This window comes from Brachycentrus maculatus, unplaced genomic scaffold (genome assembly GCF_059751285.1).
Source record: "Brachycentrus maculatus isolate JH-2025_06_01 unplaced genomic scaffold, ASM5975128v1 h1tg000294l, whole genome shotgun sequence".
Lineage (NCBI taxonomy): Eukaryota > Metazoa > Arthropoda > Insecta > Trichoptera > Brachycentridae > Brachycentrus > Brachycentrus maculatus.
In genome coordinates this window covers 238187-253123 of record NW_028281045.1, presented here as the reverse complement: position 1 = coordinate 253123, position 14937 = coordinate 238187, and the positions used below count along the sequence as shown (strand labels likewise).

Below are 14937 nucleotides of genomic sequence, written 5' to 3'. Positions count from 1 at the left end.
CCATCGGGGTGCGGGTAAGGGTTAGAATAATATATGTAAATTTGGTTTAATTTCTGTTTGGTTTCATGGATTTTCAAGCAGAAATTTGATTGAATTTTGTTAGTTTTTTAAAATCTTATCACATTTTATAATACCTTAAGTTTTCATGAATCATGGTTTAAAAAAATGGAATTTAGTTCTCAAGTTGTGATCCCGAGGTTAGTGTCGCGGACTTTATAGAGTTTCTGGGTCCAAACTCACTCCACCACAACTTTATGCCTATTTTTATTAATAAGTAGTGGCCTAAGTGTAGACCTGCAAAAACAGTATAGAATGAAATTATTTGCGTGTATAATAAGAACACAAATATTTCCATTTAAAAAAAAATAAAAAGTGGCTCTGTTTTCATATATTTTAACCTTTCCGGGAGTATGGATGTAAATTATCGTCGGTGCGAATTTTCCTCAAAGGAGTATCCACGTTAATAAACGTCGAAGTCCGTCTGTCAGTCGGTATGATGTAACTTATATAGCAATGACATCTGTGGATATTTGTTTGTAATTTTCTTATAAAATAAAACCTAGAGATGGTGAGATGATTTTTAAAAAAATAATTTTTACATAATTTCTATTATCATAATACATACATTATGTGAAATTTTTTTTCATGAAGAAAGAACCTACTCTCCAGAGAAAGCCGATCATCAATTATTGTACTCCCGGAAAGTTAAAATTTTACACAACTTGGAAAAAAATTACAAGTATAACCTTTGTACTCCAGGATGTCATTTTACATTATTTTATAAATACATTTGAAAATTAATACATAATTATATAATTATATAAATAATGTGCTGTATTTACAGAATAACTTTAGGTCCTATATATATATATATATATAGAGAGAGAGAGCGGGACCCTGACAAATCATTAGGATCAAATAAATTATTTAAAATAACAATATAAAAATCTAAATTTCTGGCAATGTTACAATATAATTAAAGTATAAAATTTAAAATCACTAACATTTCTAGTATTGTTTTTCACGGTGAATATCGGTTGATATGGTCATATGAAATATTCTGATTAATTTCTAAACAGACTAGTCGTAGCGCCCCGTAGATGAGGGCAGGTCTCTGAAGTGGATTTATAAAGGCGTAGAGAGAAACAAGCCACAAGAAAACTTAACAATCTATAAGCTCTATTTACTTCACAAATTAACAATACTATACAATGATAATTACAGTAGAACTCGGTTATAATGGCACTTTTTTAGCAAGTCCGGCCAAACTGTATGGTATAAATAAACATTATCAAAAGCCCTATCAACAAACAAACATCAAACAATTTTACCGTCAATTTTTTTGCTATAGCGTGAATTTCGTTATACCCAAATTGTTTGCCCATTGCTACAAGAATTTATAATAACCGCCCAAACACTTTCTCTCCTTTTCCTCTTCAGAGAGACATCTTCTGCCACACTTGACGCAGTAGAGCATTTTCATGGAACCACAGTTATTATTTTTATTTTTTATAAAATAACTGTCTACAAAAAAATTAAGAATTTCTTTCAACAAAAGGCATACAGTGAACCTGAGTTTTATGTTACAATTATTTTTAAATGAACTCTGTGTATTAATTGTAATACTGCTAGTTTAACATAATGTTGTCCGTATCAACGCAATATAAATGGAATATCAACTTAATAGCTAACGCTTTTTTTCAATTTTCCATTCTTCAAAATAGCATGTTCAAAGATTCTCTTTTATAACGTCATAATTTGTTGGTCCCTCAATGACATTATAACTGAGTTCCACTGTATTTTGTATATGTGTAATTAATTACGATTAAACATAGTAATTTGACTGAATTACGTCCCCATTTCGACATTCGAAATCAACCACGCTAACCTCAATTTTTAGAGAACGATTTACTACTTATTATGCCGACATGTCGTTCACTCCTTTCAACGTCACTTATCAAAAAACTTGATTTTACACGAGATCGTTTTTAAAGTTAAAGAATATAACGAAATGTTTTAAAAATAAATATCAAGCCACTTATTGAACGTTTTACTGTGCAACAGATCTTTTTAGGTAAAATCTGAAGGTTTTTTTTCCATTTGAAAAATATTTAGTATATTTAAAAAAAATAATTAAACAATACCTTTTCATCAAAATGCAAAAAACATCACTTTTTGCCCTGTAGCGGGTAAATATTATGTTAAAAATATGCCGCTTTTGCTGGGATATAGTACATTTTCTGGGCATTCCTAAAACATGCACAACTGAAAATTGTCGATTTTTTATACATGACGTTGTTGAAAGGAATGAGCGATGTGTCATTAGCACTTCTTGCTGATATTTTGGGCCGTATTACTGTGTATGTTATCAGCTCAAGAAAGGGAAAAACTAAAGAGTGGATAACTCAAAAGACCAGGGTTGCTGATATCATCCGGATGATCTAACATCCATGTTGAAGTGGCACTGTGCCGGGCATGTAAGATTTTTTCTTATACATGTGTTAAAATTTCCCGAGGACTTTTGTGTAAAACTGATCTGTTTCAAATTTAGTGGACATAGTACAGGTGAAAACAATAAGTTCTTAAAAAAATTGTTTTAATTTTTCACAAAAAGTTTTTGAATTTTTTTATTTGTGAATATTGTTGACGAATCGGAACTGAAGAAACACACACAATATACGACACAACACAACTTCTCAACTCGACTGCCAAAATACACTGGTATATCGACACTTGCGCTTTTGGCAAAGTAGACTATAGTTGATATATCGACTCAGCATTTTTACATTTATATATTGTATTTAAAAAAAAAGCTTTATACATATGTACAATCTTTTTCATTTAAATTCTAATGGAAAAAGCTTTTCTTTATTGGTCGAATTCTTTGTTCAGCTGGCAGATGAAGTGGTTCCACAGTGTTGCCGATGTCTAGATGCATGGATGGTTCAAAATGTTGGCAAGAATAATTTAAGAAATTTCATAGAAAATAATTTATCACTGTATTAATATTGTCTTTTTCGTGTTTGAGGTTCCAGAATCAACTGGTCAGGTAAAAATATTTAAGATTTTTCTCTCACTGTAACGTAAGACAGATTTGTCTTTATATAAGATTATAAAATACAGTGACCCATTGCGGCTTTAGATTCTAATAAGGAAAAATTTTAATATTTAGGTTAAAATAGCTACAAACACATTTCATTTATTTTTTAAAATTATTCTAGAATTGAGTTAGTGTGGTTGATTTCATCTTTCATTCTTATGATATTTTTATATTATTTCATTGTATTACGCAAATTATTTTCACATTATTTATGTCATTTTTGCCTATTGCAACATTTTCATTAATTCCACACCCCCTTTAAGAGAAATCAAATCTTTTAAACCAAATACCAATTTTATCTAAGGCACCATCTGAATTATATATAATCCAACATTCGTAACTACTTTTGTTTGAAATTGCTAAAAATAGTGACTGTAATATTTTATTTGATAATTATTTTAAAATATAACTTTAGAGCTGATAATAATGTAAGCAGACATTTGCGATAGAATTGGCTATGATTATCTTTATTTTTTACTTCACAACTCTTATGACACGAAACATCTATGGATTAAAAACGTTGCAAAAATCTCTCAAGTCAATTTGAGAACGCTTAATAGTATAATAATAAAAAGTTTTAGATTTTTAATATTAATAAATAAATAATTTTTATCACAGTAGAACCCCGCCAATCCCTTTGCCTTTAGGACTTCCCAGTGGCAGATTATCGGAAAATAATAAAAAAATATTTACAGTAAAATAAACAATATATGAACTCAGAAGTTACTGTATATATTTTTCATTTTTTTTTCTTTTTTTTCAAGCCCTTATCCGCACCCCAATGGTGCATAGGGCACTGCGTCATACAAACGCAGTGTTATCTTGATCGTTAACACACAAAGGAAAGGTGATCAGCCCTCCGCTTCAGGTACCAGTCCAGGGTTATATGGAATAAATATAAGAGTGAGAAAATCACTGATATTTATTTGACCCCCCTGGGAATCGAACCCGGGACCTCCAGAACGGTAGCTGAGCTTGCTGACCATTACACTACGGAGGCGGACAAAAATTATTAAAAAATTACTGTATATATTTAAAAAACATTACACTAACTGCACAAAAGCTGTTAACACGTTGACTGCCATGCCAATTTTCAGAATTTAATCATATTATAAAAATTCTAATTATAATACGTAATCATATTTCAATACATAATCGACTTCGAACCTCCGAGATGAAGACTCTCCAATCCATAACCGGAAACACATTGCGAGACCGAGTAAGAAATACCGACATCCAGAGCATGTGTAAGATGGAGGATATCGTGAGGTGGGCACGACAACGAAGGCGATACTGGAACGATCATGTAAACAGAATGTCAGAAGACAGACTTCCACGCATCGCCCTTCAAGGTAACCCTGAAGGACGCAGACCCCCAGGCAGACCTCCGAAAAGATGGAAAGACAGCTGGGAGTCAACATCCCAAGAGCGACATGCGGAGGCACAAACAGATCCCTAGGATCTACAAAAAAAAGAAGATGAAGAAAAAGAATCATATTTTCTGTTCATTTATTTAAAAAATCTGTTCATGTAAGCCAGCATTGATTTTTTGTTCTCTTCCCAGAAGCCATCTATCCATATTAGAACTGATATACTAGGAATTTTATCATAGTTGCACGAATATAGCAAGTAAACACAGTACGAGATAACTCGTAGTCGGAGTCCTAGCAAAGAACGCAATCCACGAATTATCTCATAGTTGGCAGTCAACGTGTTTATATTGAAAAAGAGCAAAACACTAATAATAAAAATAATGATAATACATATATGACAGGCGCAGTGGCGTAGTTGGGTAGACGCTCGACTGTGTAACTGGCATCGCAGGTTCGATTTCCGCCAATTGCTAAATAAATTCAAGAAGGATTTGCTTTCAATCGTTCTGGGTGTTTGTGATGTGTTTTTCACATTTATCTGCAGACAAGCCTCGAAAAAGTAGAGGCTTTGTGGCTAATTCATTTAAAAATAAAATACATACATATAAAAATTTAAGGTAAAAAAATGCTTAGAAAAACGTTGTTTTTCAACAAGTTTGGGTGGATCAACTGGACCAGGTGGTAGACTAGCCAAGGGCGGACATGAGGGGTTCTACTGTATTCATATTTTTTATATTTTCCCCACACTGCCATAACTTAATTCCTATTTTCAAACGCGAGCTGCCTAGGCTTACCTAAAAGATTATTTAAATGAAACATTTGTGTACATAATTAGAGCATATTTCTTAATAATAATTATAAATAAATGATTGAGAAGGGGGGAGGGTAAATATTAGCAATTTTTCATTCTAATATTTATTTGATATCACCGTGGACTGGTAGCTGCAGTAACCTATGCACCATTGAGTGCGGGTAAGGGTAAGAAAAGAAAATTAAAGCGTGTGAATTCATGTATATAGAGAATTGGGATTATTTTATATTCTATTACTGTGTTATGACTGTTGGCTTTGATAAATGTAGAGAGTATCTAACACTGCAAGAGTGTGTTGTAATTATTATAAAAAAATTCTCAGAATAGAATAATTTGTATAGTTATTATAAATTATTATTGTTATTTTTTTTTTTTGTTGTGTTCTTATTGTTTTTATTTTATTAAAATTAAAAGAGGTAATGAGGGGATCCCGAGGGGTGGGGACGAAGTGTCGGCCTCTGTCCGTACATCCTCCTCCCCCCTCATTAATTGAATAGAGCAATATTTATTTCTTCAGAAATATTTTGAAGATTTTCCTCTATGTGCAGCTGACAGAGAGTCCCTCAGGACTCTATAACTGCTGCGGGTGGATGGTGGGCTCAGATTCCAAAAAAAAAAAAAAAAGATACCAGTTATTATAAATTAATGAATAATTTATCTTTGCTTACACACTTGAAAAATAAAAAAAAATTAAACAATTAAAATAAACAAGATTATATAGGATAACGACCCATGACCCATCTTGATGCTATAAGGTATATCGTAGTCGTACAGGAGAAAGTGAGTAAAATGCTAAGGAGGGCCATGTAAGTCACGTTTGCTTGGCAAGAAAATAAACACCAATGGAGTTAGTCATTTTTAACGGATCAATATAATTATACTTCCAAGATTAAAATCCTTTGGGGTTTTTTCAGGGCAATATTAAGCTAGTAAGATATCAAATAGTCAATGATCACGTTTTTGTAAAAAATGCACTTGGTCACTTTCTCCTGTATGACTACGATATATGGTTTGAATTTTTTTTACAGCTTTTAATATGCTGATAGTGATTTTCTGGGATATTGTGCTGTGTTTTTGTATTTCTAGCGTTAGTACACTTATGGCCATTGAAATTGTGTACAGTGGAATCTCTCAAAACGAGCATAATTCATTCCAGAATCTTACTCATTATGCAAAACATTTTTTGTTTTGACTAGCGCGGAAGTCCCGGCTCACAAGTGAATGTCATTAAAAGGGGACTTGCCCCTTTTCTGTAACTCATTATACGAAATGTCGCTCGTAAGAGTAATTTCTTCACTATTTTTTGCTTGTTATGCTCTTTATAACAGCTTCCACAGTACTTCGATTTTTATATGAAACTAATTAAATGAGGCCTCAACATCAGCAACAAGCGCTGACAAGATACGGAGTACAAACATCCCAGAAATATAGTCAAACCTGGATTTATATCCGTGTCTCTTATGAGACCCAGACATAAGATAAATCTCTTTAAAATAGAGCTTACTTAAGGTCCTGTCATTTTATTTATTCGTAAAAGAAAGCATTTACATAAAAGAGACCTTTTTATAGGAGAAAAAATTCTCAGTCTCTCTTTATATCCAGGCTTGACTGTACTATAATCAGCAAAGTAAGGAGCTGCATTGTGAATATTTTTTTCTTTATTAATACTGAATTTTGATCCGTACGTTTTTGTGCTCCATTCATCTGTACTTTTTATAACTGAAGGATTCCATAATACTTGCATAATATTTGAGCATAAACTTAATATATAAGATTTTTTATGAATAATTTCAACACCTATATAATATTTTAGGCCATTTCTGATACAAATTTTTGACTGATACGTAAAACTGACTGTATATACAATGTCTATTAACATTTTCTTTCTTTCTATAAACGATATAAATATTGCAAAATAATTACATACAGACTAAATAGTAATCCAAGCATTTTATACAAAATTTAATTGAACTTTGATTCAAGCATTTTATACCAAATTTAATTGAACTTCAATTCAAGCATTTTATACAAAATTTAATTGAACTTTAATTCAAGCATTTTATACAAAATTTAATTGAACTTCAATTCAACCATTTTATACAAAATTTAATTGAACTTCGATTGTCTAAGCAGATTTTTATTTAGTGACAATTGTTTCATCTTCTTAGAATACTTTACACAGATCTGCGAATTGTTTGTCATAATAAAATCTACATTAAATATCTTAGAATTTCTGAATCCCTTATCACTTCTCACCACAATATAATAACCCAAAAAATACAGTAAAATTGGTATAAAATTGAATGGTATGGAAAAAGTGGAACTTTGATTATTGGGATATTTTATTAAACATGACTGTAATACATATGTATGAAAACAAATGTATATTTAAAAAGTATTTACCATTTAATTTTTGTCTTAAAAGTTTATTTCCATAAAATTTTTTTGGAGCTAGCAAACGGCCATTGGAATTTGGAAAAAAACATTGTGAATTTGAAACAACCAATTGAGAGTCACAATTAAGAAAAAAAAAACTGGTAGAGTGTTTAATAAAAAATGTTAAAATACTAAATAATAATTGTAAATGGAAAAATGCCTGAAAAAATTACGTGACTTGCTATACCACTCTGCCCGACTTCTCAGTTACCAGAAAGTTCCGGAAGGTTCTTGAAAGTTTTACTGAGTTGTAACGACAAGAACAGAGTATTTTGCTGGATAACTTATATTGGTGTGTCTCGGAATATTGGGAAATCTCTGAATCTGAGTGGTAATGAATGCACAAATAATACGACGCGGATAATAAATCTAAAATTAAATGGAGTTTTTGTGTATAATTTTATTTCCACACCTGGAAAATAATTGATTTTTCTCATCCGCCGATTCTTATCTATTAGAATGTACACTTAGTAGGAGAGGAAAATAAGTAGTGCGGTGAGGTAAGTTCAGGGAGCGTATCGGCTACGGGGAACACCGGGTCTACTAAATACTATGTACAATATTGTCAATGCCCGCTAACACGTTACTGTAATAATATCGTTAACACAACCTCGGGGAAGAGTGCGCCACCTCGCCTTATCCCGCCTAACTACATTCTCATGGAAGATGGAAAGTTTCTCGAAAAATAAGTTTTGCGATTTTATATTACAAAAGTTCAGCGGAGTAAAATTGCCATCGCCGTCTAAGGACTAAGCTAAGAGACCCTACAAAACGGTGCAAAGTATCGCTAACGTTTCAAAAATGGTAAATTTTATCTCATAACTGTTGTAAATGTCGGGTGTAAGTTTCTAGAAAGGGGTTATGTTATTAAAATGCAAAGTAAAAAGTGCTCGTATAATTAACGCGAACATTCTTTCCTCGGAAGGCACTTAATTAACGCATATTGTGATCGACGAAGCTCTTTCGGTACTAATACGTATGTATGTGGAGGGGATACAGGGTGCGGGGTGCGCGGAGGTGCCATTTACACAGTTATGAAGTAAAATGAACACTACCCGTACAAAAGTTTCGCTACTATATAATATATCGGTGGTGGACCCATTGGATGATGTTGGTGTAAAGCTCGCACGAAATGAAGCGTGGAAAACATTCCCAGACCTAATGAAGGCGTCCGTGTCGATCTAGCAGATGAAGTAAGGTTGCGCTTCCTTCTTGTTCGTCTTCTTCGGGGAAGAGCGGATCTAGAGACGGGTGGGTTGTACGGAAGCGCATCACTAGTGGGTGGGACAACACTACGCAGCCCTATTCAGCCTTGAGGACTCCGAGGGAGTGTTTCTAGCAAACGCGAGATTACTTAGCTTAGGTGAGAAGAGGTGCTCCGACTAAACCTTCCTCGTACTTAAGACTAGAGAGTAAAAGCTACGACTACCGGCGCACGAGGATCCTTGTTTCGCGTCTCCTTCGTGCGCTTATTAAATTGTTAGAATTCACTTTACCATTGATGACAGTAAACCGTTTAACCGCAGACGGCCCACTAGTGGGTCTCGCCTCCGGTTAACTGATGTTACCCTGTTCTTATTAGAGTAAGATAAACTACGTAATGTACACAATGAATTATAACCTATATCACCTTTACACAGGAATATTAGCAACCGTACCGAGTCTAACTTTCGCTAATACTATCAACATTTTAATAATGAACTATCTAATATGTATTTTGACGTATTATTCATCTTAACGCTAATTAAATCTGTCATATTATCGCATATACATTATTTTAAATCGATATTTCATTATTAACAAGCGTAATTTATATATTCGCTTTATTTTAAAGTAGCACCCGATTACTTTCTTAGCAATTCGCTATCATCGAATATCGCTAAAATAATCAAACTAAATTGAAAATTCTAAACTATCTAACGACGCTCCGGGGAGCGCGCGGGTACATTCTCGCGTATCTGGCGAGTGTAAGGAGTTCCTCGCAGTTGCGGAGGGAATGCGGGCTAGTGCGGCGGGTCTGCGGACCGGGCGGTCGCGCATCAGCTGCTGGGGTCCCGCTCCTCCTCGGCCGTGTACTCCTCGCTCTCGCGGTGCACCAGCGCGTGCACCAGCGTGGGCTCGGGCGGCAGCGGCTGCGGGGGCGCCTCGGGCGACGCCTCCGTGACCAGGATGCTCACCTCGCTGCCCGCGGCGCCCAGCCCGCCCGGCGCGCCCACGCGCAGCCCCGACTGCGAGGAGCCGCGCTCCAGCGGCTTGCGGCGCACGATGCTGCCGCCGCGCCGATGCTTGGGCTCCTCGCCGCCCAGGTGCAGGCCCAGCGCGGTGCCGCTCTGCTTCAGCGAGCCCTTGTGCCGCAGCGGCGACGTGATGTCGTCGTCGCGCTGCGTCTCCACCGCGTCCTGGTGCTTCAGGAAGAAGTTGTAGATGCTGCGGCGGCGCGCGGGCGGCTGCGGCGCGCGCGGCGAGGCGGCGGGCGCGCCCTCGGGCGAGGGCTCGCTCACCGTGATGCAGGGCTCGGCCTGCACCGCGCCTGCCAGGAACAGCAGCGGCAGGTTGAGCCAGGGCCCGGCCAGGTCGCTGAGGTCGGAGCCGTCCGAGGCGCGGGAGGACTTGCGCGAGGAGGCGCGGCTGCCGCGGTGCACGTGCAGGAAGGCCGACAGCCGGCCCTGCCAGCCGCCCGGCGAGGACGTCTGCGTCTGCTCGTCCTCCACTTCCAGCGGCTCGCGCTCTCTGTCTCTCTTGGCCCTGCAATAATCAAAACGCGAAGCTTTAATAATTTTGAAAAACCTTTTTTGGCAACGCATCCGCTTTACTCGGGAAAGAAACCCTGTCTCTAAGCGGATACAAAATAATAGGTGCTTTGTATATATGTCGGTTGATAGTAAAACGTGATATTTCAGAGCAGTCCCTTAATTTTGTGCCAGAAACATGAGCATGTTGAGTATCGGTGACCTAATGTGCTTAGAGTGCTGAAGCCCAAGACTCACTTACTTAGTAACGCTGGCTATTCGGGTGACGCCGCACATTAGTTAATGCGGCGACCGGGGGCAAGAATGTGGAGATTAGTCAATGATCACTTATCACTCATATCTGAACATTGTGTTTATAGCCAGAGAAACATCCAGTATTCATTCCACCTCGCTATATAGACTGTATTCAAGGATTTTGAAGTCGGTAATGGATAAAGGATATTTTGTTTTCATATGACCATAAAAATAATATTAATGGTGTGTCAAATATAGTGGAAACCCGTTATTCATCAACCTCTCAAAGTCTTCGGATGGGAAAAATAATTTTACTCGATTGGCGCTTAAGGACGGGTAGGGTATTTTTATCTTCTGCGCCGGCTTCATTTCAAAGGCAGAGGAAAAGAAGGAATTATTTAATGTTACATGAATATTATATACCAATTTAGTTGTTAAGGTCTTAACCATATGTACATAATTATCAAATCCCGTCGCCAACGGTCTACAGATGTAAAAATTACCAACCTGAAATGTGTTATTAGAAGTTTTGTAGTTAATATTAGCACTTTTAATCTAATTTTATTTCTGATATCTATTGTATTCTTGCCAGTGCTCTTTACTATAATCTAAAATAAAATGTGTACCCACCCATAGGCCATGCCTTTGTGGGATCTTTTTTGTATTAATAATATATATTTTTTATAGGTACAACAAGTGTTATTATAATATATTGTGAAATACAAAAGAACCACTCTACCACAGTTTGATACCTTTTTCTAATGAGCCGTTTAGGCTCACAGAAATAGTATGAAATTGAAATATTTAACCTATTAACCGGGCGGTCCGCTGTCCGATTACGCAACTTGTAACGGGCGCAAATACTGATTCACTCCGTGTCTTAAATTCATGTCGAGACATGTATGGATGACTAATACCCTTGTTGTTCGAAAAATATACATCCTGCCCGTTCCAGGGCGCAAAATATATTTCAAGGACGTATTCATATGTCCTACCCATACCCGATTTTGTTTACGTTTGACGTATTTATGCATCCCGCCCGGTTAACAGGTTGAAAACACAAATATTTCTCTTTTCTTTTAATAAAAAAGAAGTGATATTTGAATATAAATATGTCACAATCTGAACAGGTTTCTGGGGGAATTGTCAACAAATAAAGAGGTTCCATTATATAGGCTGTATTTGGAATTGACAAAAAGGACCAATTATTGGGAAGAGAATACTCACTTTAGATAGTCCCTGAAGGCTTTCTGTATAAGTTTGGCCGCCTTGTCCTGGCGCTTCCACATCCTGGTCGAGGAGACGATCTCCAGCTCCTTCCTGGTGGGGAACTGCTTCTTGAACTTGATGTCCATCTGGTCCTGCAGCTGGCGGAAGTTGTCCGTCTCCTCCACGTGGCCCAGCACGTACTTGACCAGCGAGTGCAGGATGTCCAGGCAGTGGATCTTGTTGCCCTTGGCGATGGGCAGGTTGAAGCTGACCAGCGCCACCGTGTTGGGCTTGGAGATGCCCAGCGGGGGGTCCAGGGAAGCGATGAAGTCCGACAGCTGCGAGAAGCTGATGAACTGCGTGGCGTGCGGGTCGTACCTGAAAATGAATTAGCGTGAATATTGTAAATTTGTCCGATTGTCAAATTTGTCCCATTTATTTTCATTCAAACCCTTACCCGCACCCCAACGGTGCATAAGGCACTGCATCATATAAATGCAGTGTTATCTTAATCATTAACACATGAAGGAAAGGTGATCAGCCCTCCACTTCCGGTACCAGTCCAAGGTGATATTGAATAAATAAAAGAGTGAAAAAATCACTTATATTTATTTGACCCCCCCTTGGGAATCGAACCCGGGACCTCCAGTACGGTAGCTGAGCGTGCTGACTATTAAACTACGGAGGCGGACAGAATTATAACAAGCGACGTTCTGTTACTTGTTAAAGCATGCTACTTCTCTCTTTATGAACAATTTGCTGACGTGTATATTTTTCTAAAATCTGATCAGCGCATTTTAAATCAGTTGTGTCATAAGTATACGTGGCGAATGTGAGCGGAAGAACAGAACCAATGTAAAAAATTCAGAAGGCTTACTTAGACCACCGTATGTAGAACATCTCGAGATCGTCTTCCACGATTCCGATCTCTTCCTCTTGGTGCGCCTGGTTGAAGTTCTCCAGGATGATAGCGATGTACATGTTGATGACGATCATGTAGCTGATGATGATGAAGCTGGTAAAGTAGGTGATGGCGAGGAGTGGCGAGCCGCAGTCTCCGTTGGCCTGCCCCTTGGCAAACTGGTCGCAGTGCGGAGGCTGGATCATCAGGGACTCCAGGACGTCGTTCCATCCAGCCGACGTCATGAGCCTGGAAGAGTTACACTATTAATGATCTGCCTCAAAAGGGCAGCGGAAGAATCATAACATACCGTAGAACGGGGCTACTTGAAATTTGATGTGTTACTTGAGTCCAGTACATTTTTATTTTATTTAGATCTGTATTATGTACGTATCGACATGATTCATTGTTTCCCTGACAGTTCACACTTATTGTCACGATACGTTCATCATTGTAGACCGAATACAGATTAAAAAAAAAAAATTATGGGCTCAAGTAACACATCAAAGTTCAAGTAGCCCCGTTCTACGGTACCTACTTTGTCATTCACTTCAGGAAATATTTTCAAACATAATAAGTCAATTTTATTCATCTCATTTAACACATTGTATCCGGGAAATCCTTAAGGCCTAGTAATCAATAGCCCGCAATTTAATCTCTTTAATGTAAGTTACATATTCTTCTCCGTCTTATTCCTCATTGCTGAGGGTTGTGACCCTTGTAGAAGCAATGACTCTTCTCCAGTTATCCCTTGACTGCGCTGCACGTAGCGCTCCAACCACTGAGGTGCATGCTGCTGCCTTAATTTGATCCGTCCATCGTGTGGGGATCTTCCTCTCCCTCTCTTTCCCTCCAGGCTACCGAGTTATATATAAGGCTACTGAGTTATATATAAGTTATATATAAATATACAAAAATAAAATACAGATAGATAACAAAAAACTGCAAAATCAATCAAAATAAAGACAGAGGCCGTAGTGTGGTTGAGTAGATGCTCGACTGTGAAACTGGTATCGCGGGTTCAATTACCGCCGATTGCGAAACGAATTCAAGAAATATTATTTTTGACATTTCATCAAAGATGAAGAAGAATATGGAAGTCTGGGCATTTACGGGGCTGACGACCGTCATAGGCTGGTTTAAGTGATCACTTTACACACATGTAACATTCACCAATTCTACCCATTATTGACAACCACACTACTCAAATTCTTGGAAGTTCTATATATATGAACCAACTTTGAAACATTATTCTTGAATCACTATAACTTCACTTAGAGACATTTATTGGTGAAATGAAAAGAAGCTTTTTATTGAGCAGAAACTCTTTTTATTAGTATGTGAGGTCCGAATCCTGGATTATAATCACACACATGAGAAACGCCAGAAAATACCATTTTAATTTTTATTATTTAAGCTTATAATTAGTCAAGAAATATTTGTTTTTAATGAAGTCTAGATATTCTTTCTTTTTCTCCTATCCTTACTATCCTACCTGTAGAAAAGCACCAGGCTTTGCGGGTTATTCCTTTAAATATAATAAAACTCATTGTTCTCACCTAAAGAGAAGCTGCATACTCCTGCCAAAGGTCTCGAAGTTCACCAAGTCATCCAGGGCGCCTTGCTGCTTCACGTGACCGAATACGGACATTCCAATAATAGCGTATATGAATGTGATGAGAGCTAGGAGTGCTCCGATGTTGAAGAGAGCTGGTAAAGACACAACCAGTGCAAACAGAAGTTTCCTTATCCCCTTAGCAGCCTGAAAATTCATGAATTGTGCCATTATAAACAAGATATTGGATATATATATATAGAGACTTGAGATGATGAACAGGACTTTTAAAAAACCAAAAACTAAAATGATCATTGATTTTAGAAGAATTAAAAATGAAAGCATTAGATTAGAGTAAGGATGTATATAACCATATATTTTTATATAAGAAAAATTGGAGTATTTTATATTTAAAATTTTTATAGCAGTGGTTCTGAACCTTTTTGAAGTCAGGGAGCACTTTTGATCATAAGGAAAATTTGCGGTACACGGTATTGAAAAAACATACAAAGATAACTTTTATAAAAAATAAAACCTATTATTTTATTACAGACAAGTTAAAAATTAC

At 36.9% G+C, this 14937-nt stretch overlaps 1 protein-coding gene across 1 annotated transcript in view; it reads right to left on the bottom strand.

Moving 5' to 3' along the window:
• Positions 1-9613: 9613 nt before the first annotated feature.
• NaCP60E (Na channel protein 60E) overlaps positions 9614-14937 on the bottom strand; it is a 153353-nt gene continuing 148029 nt past the window's right edge. The window contains exons 22-25 of the mRNA XM_088267409.1: positions 14374-14576; positions 12791-13063; positions 11932-12291; positions 9614-10465 (exon numbers count right to left, since the gene is read on the bottom strand). Of these exons, the coding sequence (XP_088123535.1) occupies positions 9760-10465; positions 11932-12291; positions 12791-13063; positions 14374-14576 (1542 nt within the window). The 3' untranslated portion in view covers positions 9614-9759. The remainder of the gene's footprint in view (positions 10466-11931; positions 12292-12790; positions 13064-14373; positions 14577-14937) is intronic.